The 22,805-nt window shown below is 39.0% G+C and overlaps 1 protein-coding gene across 5 annotated transcripts in view; it reads left to right on the top strand.

The window, feature by feature from the left end:
* The window catches only part of SHLD2 (shieldin complex subunit 2), a 117,366-nt gene extending 96,131 nt beyond the window's left edge, over positions 1-21,235 (top strand). For 2 of the 5 annotated variants that reach the window (XM_084904156.1, XM_084904158.1), the window contains exons 8-10: positions 5,249-5,477; positions 16,346-16,461; positions 19,761-20,523. In XM_084904156.1, the coding sequence (XP_084760282.1) occupies positions 5,249-5,477; positions 16,346-16,461; positions 19,761-19,945 (530 nt within the window). In that variant the 3' untranslated portion in view covers positions 19,946-20,523. Of the gene's footprint in view, positions 1-5,248; positions 5,478-16,345; positions 16,462-19,760 lie in introns of all 5 variants that reach the window. The other 3 variants (XM_084904157.1, XM_084904160.1, XM_084904159.1) reach the window with 3 other exon arrangements.
* The last annotated feature ends 1,570 nt before the right edge of the window (positions 21,236-22,805 follow it).

A 22,805-nucleotide genomic window follows, 5' to 3' on the forward strand; every position in this document is an offset into this window, starting at 1 on the left:
CCGCATCCCCACGTGTTGCCAGCCCTTTCCTCACGTGTGCCTCTGTACCTCTGCACTTTACTTCCGCACCTCCTCTGAGTCTCAGTGTGCTTTTCTGTTTCCTTCTAGTTGTAGAATTTCCACTCAGCCAGCCTTCCTGTGGTTCTGGATGATGTCCGTTTGTCTTTTAGTTGTAGTTTTGAAGTGGTTGTGCAAGGCAGCAAGTTCAGGTGTTTACCTATGTTGCCATCTTGGTTTCTCAGATAACAAAGTTTTAGAAAAAAAATACTCCACTAAGAAAGAAAACTACAGGCCAATAACCCTAATGAACACAGATGATAATATCCTTAACAAAATATTAGCAAATCATATGTAGCAATGTATTAAAAAGCTCATACACCATAACCAAGTGGGATTTATTCCAGGGATGCAAGGCTGGTACAATATCTATAAATCAATAAATGTGAAACATTATATAACAAATTGAAAGATGAAAATCACATGATCATATTAATAGATGCAGAAAAAGCATTTGACAAAACCCAGGATCCTTTTTTGATAAAAATATCAATAAAGTAAGAAAAGAGGGATCATACTGCAACATAATAGAGGCCATTTATGATAAACCTAGAGCCAACATAATACTCAATGGACAAAAACTAAAACCATTTCCCTTAAGAATAGGAGCAAGACAAGAATGTCCACTTTTTAAAATTTTTATTGATTTTTTACAGAGAGGAAGGGAGAGAGATAGAGAGCTAGAAACATCGATGAGGAAGAATCATCGACAGCTGCCTCCTGCACACCCCCCACCAGGGATGTGCCCGCAACCAAGGTATATGCCCTTGACCAGAATCGAACCCGGGACCTTTCAGTCCGCAGACCGACGCTCTATCCACTGAGTCAAACCGGTCTTGGCAAGAATGTCCACTTTTACCATTCTCATTCAACATAGTACTGGAAGTCCTAGCTACAGTAATCAGAAGAAGAAATAAAAGGCATCAAAATTGTAAAGGAGAAAGTAAAACTGTCATTATTCACAGATGACATGATATTGTACATATAATTAAAATTTAAAATAGAAAGACTCCACTAGGAAACTACTAGACTTAAATGAATTCAGCAATGTAGCAGAATACAATATCAACACCTAGAAATTGATGACACTTTCATACACTAATAATGATCCATAGGTTGAGAACCTCTAGCAGGGTCGCCTAAGACCATCAGAAAACACAGATATTTACATTACAATTCATAACAGTAGCAAAATTACAGTTATGAAGTGGCAACAAAAATAATTTTATGGTTGAGGGTCACCACAACATGAGGAACTGTGTTAAAGGGTCGCGGCATTAGAAAGGTTGAGAACCACTGCTTTAAAGATAAGAAGAAAAAATTCTTTTAAAAAACATTTTTTAATCAAGAAAACTTTTTTAAATAAAAACTTTCCTTTTTTAAGACTTAACCAGAAAAGAGAATAGAATAGTAGAATGATGAGTTCATAGCATGTACTACCTGATAAAAGGATGAGGAACAAATGCTTTAAAAAGAATTTAAATAGAATATGGAGAGGAAGGGAGAAGAATGCTCATATAAACTCATAGACCTCACTAGTATATAATAAGGCAAAGATAAATGAGATAAAAGAATGTCTGGCAGATAATAGATACTCGGGCTTCTTTTTGCTGTTTTGGATTTTTTTTTTTTTTTTTAACAGGTGAATGCATGAGCTAATGAGTAGTGAATGAACATGCTTGAGGTTCCTGGTGAGTGACACAGTTAGAAATGAGGACAGTCAGTGCTCATGTGGATAAATAACCAACTCCCAGAGTGTGGGTGATGATGGGCAGGAAATCAAAAAAGAAAAAGAAGATAAGCTAATGATGTATTGTTTTTGGATAAAATATAGAATAGAAGAATAACTTACCTCTTATTTGTCTTTTTTTTTTTAAATATATATTTTATTGATTTTTTTACAGAGAGGAAGAGAAGGGGATAGAGAATTAGAACCATTGATCAGCTGCCTCCTGCACATCCCCATTTGGGGATGTGCCTGCAATCAAGGTACATGCCCTTGACAGGAATCGAACCCGGGACCTTTCAGTCCACAGGCCGACGCTCTATCCACTGAGCCAAACCGGTTTCGGCTACCTCTTATTTGTCTTTTGAGGATGATCAATTAAAAAGACAGAGGGCAGGAAGAGAAGGTATGGTAGCTAGTTTGAAGGGATTTCTTTTTTTATTTATTTATTTTATTTTTATTGATTTTGTACAGAGAGGAAGGGAGAGAGATAGAGAGCTAGAAACATCGATGAGAGAGAGTCATCGATCAGCTGCCTCTTGCACACCCCCTACTGGGGATATGCCCGCAACCAAGGTACATGCCCTTGACCGGAATCGAACCTGGGACCCTTCAGTCCCCAAGCCGACGCTCTATCCATTGAGCCAAACCGGTCTTGGCTGAAGGGATTTCTTCTAAGAGAGATTAAACTTATTTTTCATGATTCCAGAAGTCAAGGAGAAAGAAAACATCCATCTCTTCAGTCAAATTAGCCAAATAAACATTCACTCTAAGTTGCAGGCAGAGCACCCCTTACATTCTAAGGTCAATACTAAACCCATACAGGAACAAGACAAGGTTGTCTGCTTTCACCACTCTTATTCAACATAGTACTAGAAGTCTTAGCCACAGTGATCAGACCAAAAATAAAAAAAATCAGGCATCCAAACTGGAAAGGAGGTTGTAAAACTGTCATTATTTGCAGATGACATGATATTCTACATAGAAAACCCTAAAGACTCCAACAAAAAAAACTACTAGGTTTAATAAATGAATTTGGCAATGTAGCAGGATACAAAATAAACACTCAGAAATTGTTGGCATTTTTATATACCAATAATGAACTCTCAAAAAGAAAAACTAAACAAACAGTCCCATTTACCATTGCAGCAACAACAACAAAATTAAGATACTTAGGAATAAACCTAACCAAGGAGGTAAAAGATTTGTACTTGGAAAACTATAGAATGTTTAAAAAAGAGCTAGAAGAAGATATAAGTGGAATATACCATCTTATGGATTGCTAGTATTGTATCATAAATCAGCGAGTTAGATATGAGACGCCTTAATGAGCCAACTAATTAGGAGTCTTATTGTGCGTGCGTTCAGAGCAGATTATCTCTGTCAAATTCTGAACCAAAAACACGGAGAAAGCTTTCTCTGTTTATATGCTTCCAGTTCTTTGTCTCCCAAATATGGTTTTTCCGGACCTCCTGCTGACTTTACAAAAAGCTTTGTATAAGTTAATTTTAAAAAACTTAAATGTAAGTTGTGAAACTATAAAAATCCTAGAAGAAACTGTAGGCAGCAAAATCTCAGACATTTCACATAGCAGAATTTTCACTGATACAAGGCCTAGTGCAACAAAGGAAAAAAATAAACAAATGGGACGACATAAAATAAAAAGCAAAAGAAACCAGCATCAAAATGAAAGGGAACCCATTGTATGGGAGAACATATTTGCCAATGATACTTCTGAATAAGGGGTTAATTTCCAAAATATATAAAGTACTCATATAACCCAATAAAAGGAAGAGAAACAATCCAATTAAAAAATATGCAGATATCCTAAATAGAAACTTCCCCAAAGAGGATATACAAATGGCCAAGAGATATATGAAAAAATGCTCAAAAATCACTAATCGTCAGAGACATACAAATTAAAATGACACCTGCCAAATAAATAATAAATCAACAAATGACAAGTGCTGGCGAGGATGTGGAGAAAACAGAACCCTACTACACTGCTGGTGGGAATGTAGACTGGTGCAGCCACTATGAAAAACAGTATGGAGTTTCCTCAAAAATTAAGAATAGAACTCCCTTCTTTAAAATTTTATTTATTTTTTTTAAATTTATTTATTGATTAAGGTATTACATGTGTCCTTATCTCCTCATTACCCCCAACCCCCCCACTCATGTCCTCACCCCCCTGTTGTCTGTGTCCATTGGTTAGGCTTATATGCATGCACACAAGTCCTTTGGTTGATCTCTCCCCCTGATCCCCACCATCCCCTACCTTCCCTCTGAGGTTTACTGTTTGATCGATGCTTTTCTGTCTCTGGATCTGTTTTTGTTCATCAGTTTATGTTGTTCATTATATTACATAAATGAGTGAGATCATGTGATATTTATCTTTCTCTGACTGGCTTATTTCACTTAGCATAATGCTCTCCAGTTACATCCATGTTGTTGCAAATGTTAAGAATTCCTTCTTTTTTACTGCAAAAAACAAAACAAAACAAGAATTCCCATTTGACTCAGCAATACCACTTCTAAGAATAAATTCTAAGAAGCCCGAAACATTGTTCAGAAAGAATGTATGCACCCCTATTTCCTTAGCAGCACAATTTACAATAGCTAAGATGTGTAAACAGCCCAGGTGCCCATCAGTGGATAAAAAAAAGCTGTTGTACATTTACACTATGCAGCTGTAAAAAGGGTCTCTTACCCTTTGAGGTAGCCTGGAGGCATCTGGAGAGTATTGTGCTAAGTAAAATAAGCCAGTCAGAGAAAGATAAATATCACGTGATCTCACATATCTGGAATCTAAGTAACAAAACAAACTGATGAATAAATAGAGCCAGAGACATGGAGGCATGCAACGGGTAGAGAATTCTCAGAGGAAGGGGTGGGAGGGAAGAGATTAACCAAAGAACTTATATACATAAATGGACATAGATGATAGTGCGGTGAAGTCCTGGGGAGGGAGTAGGAGTGGGGGTAAGGGGCTTCATGCGGGTGGGAGAGACACTTCTGTAATAATTGCAGCAATAAAGATAAATTAAAAAAAATAATGAAGCCGCCGAAACCGGTTTGGCTCAGTGGTAGAGCTTCGGTCTGCAGACTGAAAGGTCCCGGGTTCGATTCCGGCCAGGGGCATGTACGTTGGTTGCGGGCACATCCCCGGTAGTGGGTGTGCAAGAGGCAGCTGGTCGATGTTTCTCTCTCATCGACATTTCTAGCTCTCTATCTCTCTCCTTTCCTCTCTGTAAGAAAATCAATAAAATATATTAAACAAAAATAAAGAAGCCGTAAGTGAGTGAGATTATCTAGGAAAAGAGTGAAAAATAGAAGACCAAGAACCAGATCTTGGGTGTAACTTACAAGTAACTATAAATCAACGACACAATTGTAAATGTTTGTAAATGATAATTTTGTCCTATAATTTATCACTTGTTTTTGTTTTTGTTTTTGTTTTTGTAGGAGTGATTCTAGTCAAAGCCCAGATTTTAGAGCTCGTGTTTCACGCTGCGACAGCCCAAAAAATAGTTATAAATGCTCATAGTTCTCTGAAGAGCATTTTCTCTTCCCTGCCCAACATCACGTATGCTGGCTGTGCAAAGTGTGGACTGGAACTAGAAACAGATGAGAACAAGATCTACAAACAGTGTTTTAGCTGTTTGCCATGTACTACAAAGAAAATATACTACAGGTAAGGCAACTAAGCCAATCAGATGGAAGACATTTATTATTTATTTATTTATTTATTTATTTTTTTAAAATATATTTTATTGATTTTTTACAGAGAGGAAGGCAGAGAGATAGAGAGTTAGAAACATCGATGAAAGAGAAACATCGATTAGCTGCCTCTTGCACACCCCCCACTGGGAATGTGCCCACAACCAAGGTACATGCCCTTGACCGGAATCGAACCTGGGACCCTTCAGTCCACAGGCCAATGCTCTATCCACTGAGTCAAACCAGTTTCGGCAAGACATTTATTTTTATAGGCTTGGAAATGAGCAATAAATAACATATATCAACTCTTACTTTCTAATGAGAACTAATTAGAGCTAATACAAGAGTACAAAATTTCCCAAGTGATAAATAGCTATTTATGAAAGCAAATATTGCCCAGTAATCATAACAGGATTTCTAAAAGCGGTAATTGGGAAATTTTATTGTCTTGAAAAAACTATTCCAATTTCTTACTTGGCTTACACTTTTAACCAAGATCTCTATGTAGAAGCTCAGTCACCCACCTTAACGAATTATCAAAATGTAAAGGTATTATATGAACTAACCTTTGAGTTGTGGGATCTAGTAAGGCATTTAATCTTCTGGACTTCAGTTTTCACAACTTCATATTAGAAAATATGGACCCCAAATGTTCTATGGTAAAATGACTAACCAACTCAATGAAAAACACATTGTTTTTCAAATAATAAAAGTCAATTCTTGCAAAATCTCTTTATTTTTGCCTTATAAGTTACATGCCTTTACAAAATAGCAGTGTCTATTTTAGACCCTTTTCATTCCCCCTCCCCCAAAGCCCCGTGCCTATTAGTACCGCAGTTGCTTCTCATTCCCCTTCCACACAAATCAGCTTTTGGATCGTTCCCACTTTTTTTTTTTTTTTTTTTTTATTTTATTTTATTTTATTTTTTTTAAATATATTTTATTGATATTTTTTGACCCCCTCCCTCCCTCCCACACATCCCCTCCCTCCCCAAAGTTTTGTGTCCATTGGTTGCACTTATATGCATGTATACAAGTCCTTCGTTGATCTGTTTTCTCCCCCAGATCATCCTCCCCTCCCCGCTGTAATTTTACAGTCTACTTGTTGATATACTGTCACTATATCTATCTTATGGTTCATCAGTTTATAATGTTCTTTATTATCCACAAATGAGTGAGGTCATGTGGTGTTTCTCTTTCATTGATTGGCTTGTTTCACTCAGCATGATGTTCTCCAATTCCATCCAGTTTGCTGCAAATGATGAGAAATCCTTCTTTTTTATGGCAGCATAGTATTCCATTGTGTAGATGTACCAAAGTTTTTGGATCCAATCATCTGCTGACGGACACTTCGGTTGTTTCCAAATTCTGGCTATTGTAGATTGTGCTGCTATGAACATAGGGGTGCATATATCCTTTCTGATTGGTGTTTCTAGTTTCTTGGGATATATTCCTAGAAGTGGAATTACTGGGTCGAATGGGAGTTCCATTTTCAGTCTTTTGAGGAAACTCCACACTGTTCTCCACAGTGGTTGCACCAGTCTGCACTCCCACCAGCAGTGCACGAGGGTTCCTTTTTCTCCACAACCTCGCCAACACTTGTCGTTTGTTGATTTGTTGATGTTGGCCATTCTGACAGGTGTGAGATGGTACCGCATTGTTGTTTTGATTTGCATCTCTCGAATAATTAGTGACTTTGAGCATGTTTTCATGTGCCTTTTGGCCTTCCTTCTGTCTTCTTTTGAAAATATTCTATTTAGGTCCATTGCCCATTTTTTAATTGGATCATTCATCTTCCTTTTATTTAGTTGTATAAGCTGTTTGTAGATGTTGGAGATTAAACCTTTATCAGTGGTAACATTTGCAAATATGTTCTCCCACACAGTGGGCTTTCTTGTTGTTTTGTTGATGGTATCTTTTGCTGTAAAAAAGCTTTTTATTTTGATGAAGTCCCATTTGTTTATTTTCTCTTTAGCTTCGATTGCGCTAGGGGTAGTATCAGTGAAGAAGTTCTTTTGGCATACGTCTGAGATTTTGTTGCCTGTGGTTGCTTCTAGTATTTTTATGGTTTCCCGTCTGATGTTTAAGTCCTGTATCCATTTTGAGTTTATTTTTGTGTATGGTGTAAGTTGGTGACCTAGTTTCATTCTTTTGCATGTATCTGTCCAATTTTCCCAACACCATTTATTGAAGAGACTGTCTTGACTCCATTGTATATTTGTGCCTCCTTTGTCAAATATTAATTGAGCATAGTGATTTGGGTTGATATCTGGGTTCTCGATTCGATTCCATTGATCTATATGTCTGTTTTTGTGCCAGTACCAGGCTGTTTTGAGAACAGTGGCTTTGTAATACAGTTTGAAGTCTGGTATTGAGATACCTCCTACTTTACTCTTCTTTCTCAGGATTGCTGTGGCTATTCGGGGTCTTTTATTGTTCCAAATGAACTTTTGGAGAGTTCTTTCTAGGTCAGTGAAATATGCCGTTGGTATTTTAATGGGGAGTGCATTGAACCTATAGATTGCTTTAGGAAGTATGGACATTTTGATGATGTTGATTCTACCAATCCATGAACATGGTATGTTCTTCCATCTGTTTACATCTTCCTCTATTTCTTTTTTCAGTGTCGTGTAGTTTTCCGCGTATAGGTCCTTTACTTCCTTAGTTAAGTTTATTCCTAGGTATCTTAATTTTTTTGGTGCGATGGTAAATGGAATTGCTTTTTTAGTCTCTGTTTCTATAAACTCACTGTTGGTGTATAGAAATGCCATAGATTTCTTGGTGTTAATTTTGTATCCTGCTACATTGCCAAATTCATTTATTAAGCCAATTAGTTTTTTAATGGAGTCTTTTGGGTTTTTTATATACAATATCATGTCGTCTGCAAATAAGGATAACTTTACTTCTTCTTTTCCAATTTGGATGCCTTTTATTTCCTCCTCTTGTCTAATTGCAATGGCTAGTACTTCCAGTACTATGTCAAAGAGGAGTGGCGATAGTGGGCATCCCTGTCTTGTTCCTGTTCTTAGAAGGAATGGTTTTAGTTTTTGCCCATTGAGTATGATGTTGGCTGTGGGTTTATCATATATAGCTTTTATTACGTTGAGGTATGATCCTTGTACTCCCACCTTGTTAAGAGTTTTTATCAGGAAAGGGTGTTGGATTTTATCAAATGCTTTTTCTGCATCAATTGATATGACTATATGATTTTTATCTTTCAACTTGTTTATGTGATGTATCATGTTTATTGATTTGCGGATATTGTACCAACCTTGCATTCCTGGAATAAATCCTACTTGGTCATGGTGTATGATCTTTGTGATGCTCTGCTGGAGCCGATTTGCTAGAATTTTGTTGAGGATTTTGGCATCTATGTTCATGAGGGATATTGGTCTGTAATTCTCTTTCATTGAGTTGTCTTTATCAGGTTTTGGTATTAGGGTGATGCTGGCTTCATAGAAGGAGTTTGGAAGTGTTCCTTCCTCTTGAATTTTTTGGAATAGTCTGAGAAGGATAGGTTTTAGTTCTTCCTTGAATGTTTGGTAAAACTCTCCTGTGAAGCCATCTGGCCCTGGGCTTTTGTTTGCTGGAAGCTTTTTGATGACTGTTTCAATTTCTTCCCAAGTCACTGGTCTATTGAGATTTTTAGATTCTTCCTGATTGAGTTTTGGAAGTTTGTATTTTTCTAGGAATATGTCCATTTCCTCCAGGTTGTTCAGTTTGTTGGAATAGAGTTGTTCGTAGTATTTTGTAACAATCCGTTGTATTTCAGTGGGGTCTGTTGTTATTTCACCTCTTTCATTTCTGATTTTGTTTATTTGGGTCCTCTCTCTTTGTTTCTTGGTTAGCCTGGCTAGAGGTCCATCTATCTTGTTTATTCTTTCAAAGAACCAGCTCTTGGTTTTGTTGATCTTATGTATTGTTTTTTTGATCTCTATGTCGTTTATTTGTGCTCTGATTTTTGTTATTTCCTTCCTTCTGCTTACACTGGGCTTTTCTTGTTGCTCCTTTTCTAACTCTTTGAGTTGTAGAGTTAGATCATCTGTTACTATTTTTTCTAGTTTTTTGCAATAGGCTTGTAAGGATATGAACTTCCCTCTCAAAACTGCTTTTGCTGTGTCCCATAGATTTTGGATTGTTGTGTTTTCATTGTCATTTGTTTCCAGGATGCTTTTAATTTCTTCCTTGATTTCTCTGGTAACCCAGCCCTTGTTTAATAGCAAGCTGTTTAGTCTCCATGTGTTTGATTTCTTTGGATTATTTTTATTGCAGTTAATTTCCAGTTTTATGCCATTGTGGTCTGAGAAGATACTTGATATGATTTCTATCTTCTTGAATTTGAAGAGACTTTGCCTATGTCCCAAAATGTGGTCTATCTTTGAGAATGTCCCATGTGCACTTGAGAAGAATGTATATTCTGTGGCTTTGGGGTGGAGTGTCCTGAAGATGTCAATTAATTCGAACTGGTCTAGTGAGTCATTTAGGATTGATATTTCTTTGCTGATTTTTTGTTTAGATGATTTGTCGAAGGGTGACAGTGGGGTATTAAAATCTCCTACTATGATTGTATTGCTATTAATCTCTCCCTTAATGTCCTCCAGCAGTTTTTTAATGTATTTGGTTGCTCCTGTATTGGGTGCATATATATTTACCAGGGTTATTTCTTCTTGTTGGATTGTTCCCTTTATTATTATGAAGTGGCCATCATTATCTCTTGTTATGTCCTTCACTCTGAGATCTAATTTGTCAGATATAAGTATTGCTACCCCAGCTTTTTTTTCATTTCCATTTGCCTGGAAAACTTTTTTCCATCCCTTCACCCTCAGTCTGTGTGCATCTCTTTTTCTGAGGTGAGTTTCTTGTAGACAACAGATGTATGGGTCTTGTTTTCTTATCCAATCTGTTACCCTATGTCTTTTGATTGGAGCATTTAATCCATTTACATTTAAGGTTATTATTGATAGGTACTCATTTGACGCCATTTTTATTCTATACCCATGTTCCTTCTTCACTTCTTATTTCTTTATTTTTACAGTAGACCCTTTAGCATTTCTTGCATTGCTGGTTTGGTGGAGATAAATTCCTTCAGTCTTTTTTTGTCTGTGAAGCTCCTGATTTCCCCTCCAATTTTGATTGATAGCCTTGCTGGGTACAGTATTCTTGGATTCAGACCCTTCCTTTGCATGACTTTGTATATTTCGTCCCATTCCCTTCTGGCCTGATAAGTTTCTGTTGAGAAATCAGTTGCTAGTCTGATGGGGGTTCCTTTGTATGTAACTTTCTGTCTCTCTCTGGCTGCTTTTAAGATTCTTACTTTGTCATTGTTGTTTGCCAATTTAATTATAATGTGCCTTGGAGTCTGTCTTCTGGGATTCATTTTGCTTGGGACTCTGCGGGCATCTTGGATTTGTGTGGTTTTTTTCTTTTCTATTTCAGGAAAGTTTTCTGTCATTATTTCTTGAAATACTTTTTCCATGTCTACCTCAGTTTCCTTTCCTTCCGGAACCCCTATTATTCGAATATTATTTTGTTTTGTTATGTCCCAAAGCTCCCGTAGGCTCTCCTCCTGCTTTTTAATCTTTTTTTCTAGAAGTTGCTCTACTTTGGTATTTTTTTCCATCTTATCTTCTAGCTCACTGATGCGGTCCTCTGCTTCATCTAGTCTACTCTTGATGCTTTCTATTGAGTTCTTCATGGTAGCGATGTCACTTTTCATTTCTTCTTGGTTCTTCTTCAGTTCCTCATGGCTCTTCTTCATTTCCTCATGGTTCTTCCTCATTTCTTCTTGGCTATTGTCAAATTTCTCTTCCATTCTTTTTAGCCATGCTATGATCATTACTCTGAATTCTTGCTCTGGTAGGCTGCTTACCTCTGACTCGTTTACTTCCTTTTCTGGTGATGCCTGCTTTTCTTTCACGTGTGGACTATGTTTTTGTCTCCCCATCTTTTGAGGAAGTCTGGTTATGCGGTATTCCTTCTCCTGCGTTGATTTTTGAGGTACAAAATACAACACTACCAGGTACAACACAAGAGGCACTTAACAGGAATGTATTTACAATAATAATAACCTCTAATAAAGGTGACCACTAGAGAAAGGCAACTTAGGGGATAGTTGAGAAGGAATAGGGGTAAAAATAAAATAAAGAAAAATTTTTTTAAAAAAAAATTAAAATTAAAATTAAAAAAAAAAATTAAGTAAATTAAAAAAAAAAGAGGGATAAAGAGATAGAAAAAGAAGAAGAGGAAAAAAAATAATGACAAAATGAAGTTGGAAAACAGGGAGAAAAAAAAAAAGAAGATGGAGAGAGAGAGAGAGAGAGAGAGAAAGAGAGAGAAGAAGCAAACTAAAAGAGAAATGTGAAACAAACTATATATATGTGGAGAAAATTGCCAAAGAACAACCTCTGGACCCCGCCAATGCCAGGAACAATATTTGGAGATTAATACAAACTACTATATCCACTATTATTAAGTAAGGCTATGATATACAGAAGTAAAAAAAACAAACAAAAACAGAGGATTTAAAAAAACATACAAAGCAACAATAACAATACAGGAATAAGCATAACAATTTCACTAAAAAGCATAAAAATTCACAATAATCAACCTTCACACAAACAATGCGACAAGGATAGAGGGGAGAACAGATTTTTTTTTTTTTTTTTTTTTTAACTAGTTAATATAGTGCAGAGATTGGTATTTATACACTTGGATCAGGGGTTGGAACTTAGGTCTATAAGTATAGTGAGAGCTTTAGCAGGGGGTATACAGAGAGAATAGAGGAAAAACTAAAGCCAGAATGGGATAGGATAAACTGTAGACTAAAGGGTAAAGTTTAGTAAGAGAGTGATAGTGTAAAGGTTGAGTTGAGATAGGGTTGAATGATGCTATAGTAGAGATTAAAATAGAATGAAGGTTACTCCTAATGTAAAATAAAGAAAAAATAAAATGGTACTAGAGAGAGAGAGAAAAAAAAATAAATAAAATTTTTTAAAAAAAATTGCAAAATAGCAGTAGTAATAGTGATGATAGAGATTGAAAAATGTAATAATTGAAAAGGTAAAATCAAGTAAGGAAAAAAGAAAAAAATTGTTTCTTAAGTAAAAGATATGAAAAATGAAAATTAAATAAAAGATGTAAAAAATGAAAATAAAATAAAGAATAGCAAAATTAGCATAAAAATGACCAGTAGTAGTCCCTTACTTCCTCAGTTAATGTATTTGGCACTTCTGATTCTCGGACCAGACAGTCTTGCAGTTCCCAGCTTTCCACTGCACCTCAGTTTTGTAAGGTAATCCTTAATTTTAAGTAGGCTATATCTTAGTTATTTGTGTCCATTTATTTTTGATTAATTAAAAGACAAAAGAAAAGAAAAGAAAAGAAAAGAAAGAAAAAAAAAAAAAAAAAAAAAAAGAAGGGCAGTTTGTAATTCAGCTCTTAGGTGTCAGTGTTTCTGGTTTGACCTCCCAGTCTTTTTGGTTGCTCTGGCCTTCTTTCTCTATGGCTCTAGCTGGCAGGGTGCTAGCTGGCTCCCAGACTATCTCTTCTGGCTCCGATCCCTTGTTTCCCGAAAGGGAATTTCTCCCTGCCAATTCCCCGGATATGCCCAACTAGGCAGGCCTTCCCTAGTATTCCGAAGCTAGGGGTTGAAGGGGATCAGGCGCTGAGGTGTCCAGACGTTCCGCCCTTGGCGGGACAGCCGCGATTCTTAACACTCTGTCCCCTGGCGTTTTTTTTTTTTTTTTTTTTTAAATAAAATCAAAAATTCCCGCTTCTGGGGAAGCTTATGCCAAACCCAGCACTAGATGTCGCTGCAGCCTTCTTAGGGCTCAGCTTTGCGGGCGCTCCATGGAGGCGGGGCCGGAACTCTCCGGCTACCAAAGCTGGCCGTGCCGCAGGATCGCGATCTCTCAGGCTTTCCCCGCAAACTCTGACCTTTCCGTGGGTGACCGAAGAACTCCTTTGAATCCACATGCCTGCGCCAATTCCGGCGTCTCAGCTACTGGATGGACCTCTCCGCTGTGGGCTTTCCCGGCCTCAGAGAAGCCACTCCTTTCTCGCAGCGCTGCCGCCGCCGCCGCTGCCGCCGCCGCGGGCCGCCGCCGCCGTGGCCAGGAAATTCTGTCCAGAGGATCGCTCCCTAGCTTGCTAGAGACCTCGGCTGCCCCTCAGCTGCTAATAAACCCTCCCTGAGCGACTCAGATGCCACTTTTATCTGTTCTGGGACCAGAGTCAGAACAGGTCCGACTGTTCGGTCGCCATCTTCAAGCTCTGCCCGTTCCCACTTTTTGTCTGTTATAAATAACACCAGTATGGACATTCATGTACAAATTATTGTGTGGATATATGTTTTCATTTCTTTAGGATATACTCAGGAATAGAATTGTGGGATTATATGGTAACTCTTTGTTTAACCTTTTGAGGAACTGCCAAACTATTTTTCAAAGTTACTGCACAATTTTACATTTTCACCAGTTATGTATGAAGGTTATAGTTTCTCCACATCCTTTCCAGCACTATGTATGAATATCCCTTTCTTTAAAAGTATATAGAGTATATGATTCATATTGTTTGTTCATGTTATTTGTTTCTTAGAGTAAGTATATCATGGCTTGTCTTCTCTGATAGCGCTTATAAATCTTCCTCATTCTTTTTGTGTGTTTTTTTAATCCTTTTGTGTGTTTTTTAATCCTTTTTAAATTTTTATTTACTATTTATTTATTTATTTATTTATTTATTTATTTATTTATTTTTAAATATATCTTATTGGTTTTTTACAGAGAGGAAGGGAGAGGGATAGAGAGTTAGAAACATCAATGAGAGAGAAACTTTGATCAGCTGCCTCCTGCACACCCCTTACTGGGGATGTGTCCTCCATTTCTTTTGTTTGTGATCTGTTTTCTTGTCTCAGCATTTTCGCTGCTTCCCTGAGTTGGTAGGGTGGCTTTGTGTGTTGAGGTGTTCTATATGGTTCAGTGGGTCAGCCTCCCAGTTATCTGAGGTGGACACTCTTGGTGCACCCCTTTGTGGACTGTGTGTACAGTCTTTTGTAGTTAAGCCTTAATTGTTGGTATCACTGGGAGGAACTGACCTCCAGGCCAATTGGCTGTGAGGATCAGTTGTGTCTATGCCGGGAGACAGCCTTATTCAAAAGCCTCTGTGCTCAGCTTGGATGGGGCGGAGTTTCAGGGTGGAGCCTACAGCCTTGGCTGCCTGTCAGCCCAGCCCTGTGAGGTTCCTGAGTCTCAGTGTTTCTCAGTGTCCTTTGGTACTCGCTGCAAGCACCTCTGACAGAAAGGTGCCCTCGCATTTTGCCCACTACCGGACAGTCTAGTCTCTCCCCCAATGAACCCGGAACGGGTTCAGTGCAGTTGGAAGTGGGGTTCAGTGCAGTCCGGAGGTTTTGTCTCCTTCCTGCTAGGGCAATCCAGCGGCACAGTCAACAGTCAGTCCTCTGAGCGCAATGTGCGCGACTCCGGGGCTCTGCCTTTTGCTGCTCTCCTGAGTTTCCGCCTTACAGCCCAGATTCCCTCTGTACGAGCTTGGGTCAATAGGGTCTGGTTTAGAACTGGGGTTCAGTACAGTCCGGAGCTTTTGTCTCCTTCCCTCTAGGGCAATCCAGTGGCACAGTCAACAGTCAGTCCTCTGAGCGCAATGTGCGTGACTCCGGGGCTCTGCCTTTCGCCACTCCCCTGAGTTTCCGCCTTACAACCTAGAATCCCTCTGTATGAGCCTGGTTCCCCAGGCTCTCGCCCAGAACTGGGGCTCAGTGCAGTCAGAACTGGGGTTCAGCACAGTCCGGAGCTTTTATCTCCTTCCCACTAGGAAACGCCAACCAGGCACTCAGCTCCCTCTCCTCTCTGGCTCCGTCCTCTCCCCATGTGTGCACCATGTCTACGTACCTTAGGCTTTTACAGCTCCTCTGATTTTCCTTCTGGTTTTCTCTTTTCTTCTAGTTGTAGAATTTCCAGTCAGTCGAATTTCCTGTAGTTCTGTATAATGTCCACTTTATATTTTAGTTGTATTTTTTAAAAAGTATATTTTATTGATTTTCTTACAGAGAGGAAGGGAGAGAGATAGAGAGCTAGAAACATCGATGAGAGAGAAACATGGACCAGCTGCCTCTTGCACACCCCCTACCCGGGATGTGCCCGCAACCAATGTACATGCCCTTGACCAGAATCGAACCTGGGAGCCTTCAGTCCACAGACTGACACTCTACCACTGAGCCAAACCAGTTTTGGCTTTAGTTGTATTTTTTGAAATTGTTGTGTGAGGCTGCAGTTAGGCGTTTACCTATGCAGCCATCTTGGTTTTCCCGTCACCTTTATTTTTATTTTTTTAAAAATAATTTACACAGCAATGTAGAATTGTTTTCTTACATTAGAATCTGAAGTTATAAAATGAATATGGAATAAATGAAATTGATTATTTGAAACTTTTTAAAAAGCCCTTCTTTTGCCTGACCTGCATAGCTCGGGGGTTGAGCATCAACCAGGAGGTCAGGGTTTGATTCCTGGTCAGGCACATGCTCTGGTTGCAGGCTCAATCCTAGTGTAAGGAATGTAGGAGGCATCAAATCAATGATTCTCTCTCATCATTGATGTTTCTGTCTCTCTCCCTCTCTCTTCCTCTTTGAAATCAATAAACTATATTAAAAAAATAAAAATAATAAAAATGCTTCTCTTCTTTCTAGGATGTTTCAGAACATCCTACAGTTGCGTTAGAAATTAAAATTAACCCTGCATAAAAACTCAGGGCTTTTTGAAATTATATTGCATTTATACATTTTTTAAAATGTGAAAATCTTTTGAAGGTCATATGCTATTTCTTCTTTTGTAGGCCAGCTTTAATGACCATAGCTGATGGACTATATAAGGTCTGCGTTCATGTAGGATCAAAGCTGATGGAGAAGATTCTTCTCAACATTTCTCCTGACTGGCTCAGCAGAGTTATAGGTAAGGTGTCCCCATGCTATGTTCAAATTCATCCATGTCAGGAGTGTAGAGTATGTGTATGGCAAAACTCGCTCTACACAGGTCTCAGCACATGAATAGAAGGAAGCCAGCACCTAATCTCTTCTTACTCAAGTTGTCAGTTGGTAAGCAAAATCACTAGGATCTTAGTTTATTTATTTATTTAAAAATCTTTATTCAGATTATTACAGATATTCTCTCCTATCCCCCCCCACACACCCCTATTGCTCCCCTACTCCCGGTTCCCGCCCTGCCCTAGGCCTCCTCTCTCTCTCCCCTCCCCACTTCCCACTGACCTTGTCCATAGGTGTAAGCTTTGTCCAATCTCTTCCCACACCCCCCACACTCCCTTCTCCCCAAGAATTGTCAGTCTGCTCCCTCTGTTCATCAGGTTTTTTATTCATTTGATTTTGAGGTTCACAAATCAGTAAACTGGATACATCACAAAACAAACTGAAAGACAAAAATCACATGATCATTATCAATAGATGCAGAAAAAGCATTCGACAAAATCCACTTTTGATAAACACTCTCAGTAAAGTGAGAATAAAGGAGCATATCTCAACATGATAAAGGCCATATTGACAAACCTATAGCAAGTATGATACTAACTGGGCAAAAACGAAAACTGTTTCCCTTAAGAACAGGAATAAGACTGGGTTGTCCATGTTCACCGCTTTTATTCAACATAATACTGGAAGTCCTAGCCACCGTGATCAGAAAAGAAGAAATAAAAGTCATCCAAATTGGAAAGGAGAAAGTAAAATATTCATTATTCACAGGTGACATGATATTGTACATAGAAATCCCTAAAGGCTCTACCAAAACACTACTAGATTTAATAAATGAACTTGGCAATGTAGCAGGATACAAAATGAACACCCCAAAATTGATGGCATTTTTATACACCAATAATTAATTCCAGAGAGAAACTAAACAAGTTATCCCATTTACCATTGCAATAACAACAACAAAAAAATTAAGAGTTAGGAATAAACTTAACCAAGGTGGTAAAAGACCTATATTTGAAAAAGTATAGGATGTTGAAAAAAGAGATAGAAGAAGATATAAACAAGTTGAAGAATATACCGTGTTCATAGGTTGGTAGAATCAACACCATTAAAATGTCCATACTACCCAAGGCAATCTACAGAGTCAGTGTATCCCTATTAAAATACCAATAGCATATTTCACAGATCTAGAACAAATACTCCAAAAAATTATATGGAACTAAAAAAGACCCCAAATAGCTGCAGTAATCTTGTGAAAGAAGAACAAATTTTGAGGAATTACAATACCACATATCAAGTTATAGGAGGCATATATACTTTCAAATGAGTATATTATGTTTCTTCAGCTATATCCCCAAAGTGGGATTGCTGGATGAAAAGGAAGTTCCATTTTTAATATTTTTGAGGAAACTCCATACTTCTTTCCATAGTGGCTGTTCCAGTTTGCATTCCCACCAGTGGTGCACCATGAGTTTGATATCAGGTAGTGTGATACCTCCAATTTTGTTCTTCCTCAAAATTGTTGGGGCTATTTGGAGTCTTTGGTGGTTCTGTATAAATTTATGGAATATTTATTCTAGATCTGTGAAATATGTCATTGGTATTTTAATAGGAATTGCAATGGATCTATAGACTGCTTTGGGAAGTATGGACATTTTAAAAAAATTCTCACCCGAGTATGTATGTGTGTGTATATATATATTATATATATATTTGTTTTGTTAATCCTTACCTGAGAATATTTTTTTCCCGTTGTTCTTCAGAGAGAGTGGAACTGAGCTAGGGAAGGAGAGAGAAATAGAAACAGAGAGAGACATTGACTTGAGAGAGAGACATTGACTGATTGCCTCCTGACCAGAAGTGGGGAGCAAACCCACAGCCAAGGTATATGTCCTTGACTGGTGATTGAACCCAGGATCTTTCAGTTGATGCTCTAACTATTGAGCAACACCTGCCAGGGTCCCTGTAAATTATTATTATTTTTTAATGATTTCAGAGAGGAAGGGAAAAGGAAGGAGAGACAGCAATATCAGTGACGAGAGAGGATCATTTACTGGCTGCCTCCTCCATGCCCACCACCAGGGATCAAACCTTGAAAAGGAATCAAACCTCAACCTCCTGATTCATATGTTGACGCTCAACCACTGAGCCACAATGGCCAGGCCCCTGTAAATTCTTCTTCTTTTCACTTAGCGTATTCTTCTATTCTGACTTTTTGTTTTTTATGATTTCCATTTTCTTTTTTATGCTTTTAAGTTCTAAGTTTAACCACTTTTTCCCTAAGTTCCTTGAGCATCCTATAACCATTTTGTTGAACTCGGCATCTGGTGGTGTGCTTCTCTCCCTTTTGTTTAATTATTTTTGTGGAGTTTTGTTCTGTTCTTTCATTTGGAATCTGTTTCTTTATCTCCTCATTTGGCAGCCTCTCTGTGTTTGTTTCTGTGAATCAGGTGGAGCTGCTGTGTCTTCTGGGCTTGGTAAATTGGCCTAATGTAGTAGGAATTCTGTAGGGTCCAGTGGCACAGCCTCCCCACCACCACGTTGGGCATTCCAGGTGCACTCCTCTTTTGGGCTGTGAACACCCTCCTGTGGTAGTTGAGCCTTGATTGCTGTTGGCATGGCAATGAGAGGGATTTACCTCCTGGCCAACAGGCTGCAAGCACTGGCTGCTACCTTGTGGAGGATCATCTGTGCAAGGGCACACCCTATAGAGCAGGACTTTGGTGCCTGTTGAGTCCGCACCTTGAGTGTGTCGCTTGTGGAGGTGGTTGTGTGGTGCTTCAATGTGTTCTGAAGCTGTCTACTGGGTGTGCTGGTTCTGAGGCCTCCCAGGAGGTGGAGGCCAAGATCCACTGCTGGCTACGTTCTGCCCAGGGCCACCCAGCATGTGCTCCAAAGAAATCTGCAGGTGCTATTTGTGCTGGGCTTGGAGGTGCCTAGGAGAAGCCAAGTTACAAAACTTTGGTTTCAGGCTGAATTTAAGAAAACATTAATCTCAGTTCTTCTATTGCTTTAAGAAGCTAGTATCTGTACCATAACAGCAAATGCTGTCAGTTTGAACAGCATGTTATCTATGCCCTCTCTCCATGGCAGGAGTCAGTGTCACCATTCTAGCATACCTTCAACAAGCTGTGACTAGAAAGTGAAGGGAGAGCAAGAGAAATTTACAGTAGGGTTGGGTCTGAGAGCCAGGGGAAGAGTGAACCTGCAGTGCGTGTTTCTGCCTGCGGGACTGGACACTGAGAGTGTGCGTGCTTCCGTTCTCCGCAGCCCCGCCCTCGGAGGTCACCTACGGCTTGGTTGCAGCAGACATGCTCCACTCCTTGTTGGCAGCCTGCGGAGCGCCTTGTGTCCTGAAGGTGCAGAGCCTCTTTGTGTTGGAGGAAAACAGCTACCCGCTGCAACAGGACCTCTCCCTGCTGGACTTCTCGCCTGCCTGGGGAGCATGCTCCTAGCCCTCCCCGAGGCCAGTGGAGACCACTGAAAGGATTTGTTTCCAGCCCAATGAATGGCAGGGCTTTTGCTTGGGGTTTTTAAATACACAGGTGTGGGCAAAGTATGTTTACATTTGTTCATATGAAAAATAATACAATAATAAATAAATCCTATACAATAAAACTATTTCCTGGGGGGATTGGGCCTAAGGTGGCAGGTGGACTTCCCCTGAAGGGTTCAGACTGTGAGAGGATGCAGGCCGGGCTGAGGGACCTCCCCAAGTGCATGAATTTTGTGCACCAGCCCTCTATATTATAAGAACACACATAATATTATAAGAACACACTTTCACATGCAACTATAACCCTACTTTTGCTCACCCTTGTATTTTATTAAGAGCTAAATAAAGAGTTAAATATGTAAAATAAAACATTTTTCTAAAAAAATTTTGTTGGGATTTTTGTTTTTATGACTTCCTCTCTTGCTTCTAGAGCAGCAGTTTTCAACCTTTTTCATCTCATGGCACATATAAACACTAATTACTAAAATTTTTGCTGATCTGACAAAAAATAGTATAATTTGATTCATTTACACCAGACAACTATTGTGTTGGCTCCTGTCATTTTTATTTGACAATCTAAGGGAAAAGAGGGCAGGGCCCTTGACTAAATAGTTGGGTACTGCATGTTTTAAAAATTCTTGCAGTACACTGGGTGAAAATCACTGTTTTAGAGAAATTATCTAGCAATAAAGGCAATGTTTTCCCTGGAATTCAAGGTTCACTTTCTACAATCCTTGCCACAGTCCAGGTGCTGGGCGAAGTACTGGGATGCAGGTGTAACACTTCCTCAGGTACTCCTTTCTGCTCTATTCTCAAACTCTAGTTTTCCGTATTCCTCTTTAGTAAACTGTCACCATGAGATGATTTTCTCATCTACATAAGCCCATGTTTAGACAAGTTCAAGATGAACATGTCTTTTTATGAAGAAGAATTGAAAATGATGAAGACAGGCCATGTTTCATTTTACAGAAGGAGGAAGTGCCACATTGTTAATTGGGATTTGAGTGCCTTATTGAACTGACTTACCAACATTTAGCAATTTATGTTCTCATTGTGTTTGTCGAAGAAGCTCATATAAAATGGTAATCACCAGTGAGGAAATATGGAGTGGCACTTAACTTGTAAATATGGATGGATTATGTTGTGACTTAATGGATTAATAATATTGCTTGAAAACAACTAAAAACAACTTGATGAAATTAGCAAGTTTATTTAACTGTTTGTGTTTTGCTAAATTCCTATAGTTCATTGAAATTATTTTCTCTAATTCAGGTTTTATTCCCCTTTTTAAAAAAAGTTTTGATTCTCCCCAAAATAATATGCAAATATGTGTATGGGACAGTGCAGACAAAAGCTCATTTTTCAGTGGAGAGGATCCATGCCTTTCAATAAATCCTCAGAGGCATCTTTGATTTTAAAAAAAAGATAATTTCTGAGTTAATTTGGGGAAAAGACAAGGAGAATAGACCAAAGGATTTCTGAGGTTTTATCTAGCACCTATAAGGTGGAGAGAGAGCTGTCCTGTCCTGGCCAGTTTGACTCAGTGATGAGTGTCGGCCTGCAGACTGAAGGTTCACGGGTTTGATTCTGGTCAAGGGTATGCACCTCGGTTGCAGGCACAATCCCCGGGCCTGGTTGGAGTGCACGAGGATGTGTCTCTCTCACATCAATGTTTCTTTCTGTCTCTTCCCTTCCCTTCCACTCTGAAAATCAATGGGAAAAAATCCTCCTCCAGTGAGGATCTCCCCCATCCCTGCTACCCCCCAGGAATCATCCTCTGAACCAGGTCAATCCTGTCACCAACCAAGCAGTTGAGTTCCTGACACTATACGAATTAAGAAGTCAATATATATTGGGTCTAGTAATACTTAATGTCGTTTTTTAACATTCGTTTAAAATCTTGTTTGGCGTTGACTTGTATTGACATAACCTTCAAACACGTGGTATCTACAGAACGTGTGAAGTGCAATTAACAAGTTTTGCTTGAAAAAGTTTGTGTTTGGTTTGGTTTTTGTTGCAGAACTAGGGCTAAGAAGATGGCGGATGAAGAGCATATTCGGCACTGCATGCTTTACGAGTTCCAATTAGGAAGAAAAGCAAGTGAGGCTGCAAAAAACATCTGTAGTGCTCTTGGTCAAGATGCAGTTAGCGCCAGAAAATGCCAGCGTTGGTTTGAGAAATTTCGCGAGGGAAATTTTTCGTTAGATGACAAGAGTGGTCGAGGCCGTGTGTCCAATTTTGATCAAGAAGCTCTTCAAGCTCTTTTGGTGCAAAATCCTCAAATTACCCAACAAGAGCTTGCGACAACTTTAAATTGTTCACAAAAAACAATTTCCAATCAATTCGTGCACTTGGCAAAGTCCAAAAGTTTGGAAAATGGGTTCCTCATGAGTTGACCGACAACAACCGTAATCAAAGAGTCACAATTTGCAGTTCGCTCCTCTCTCGTCAAAACCGTTTGCCGTTTTTAGAGCAAATTGTTACCGGAGATGAAGAATGGGTGCTGTATGTTAATTTGAAAAGGCGGCCTCAATGGTTGGACAAAAATGAGGCTCCGCAGCCCACGCCAAAACTTGACTTGCATGCGAAAAAAGTGATGTTGTGTGTTTGGTGGAATTTTAAAGGAATTCTTCATTATGAACTTTTACCATCTAACCAAACCATTACAAGTGCAGTGTATAGTGCCCAATTGGAAAGGTTAGCCCAAGCTTTAAGAGAAAAAGAACCCGCGCTGATTAATCGGAAGGGCGTAATTCTTCACCACGATAACGCACGACCGCATACTGCAAGAATCACTGCTGAAAAACTGCGCCAGTTGG

Source organism: Pipistrellus hanaki (assembly GCF_964339955.1).
Source record: "Pipistrellus hanaki genome assembly, chromosome: 14".
Classification (NCBI taxonomy): domain Eukaryota; kingdom Metazoa; phylum Chordata; class Mammalia; order Chiroptera; family Vespertilionidae; genus Pipistrellus; species Pipistrellus hanaki.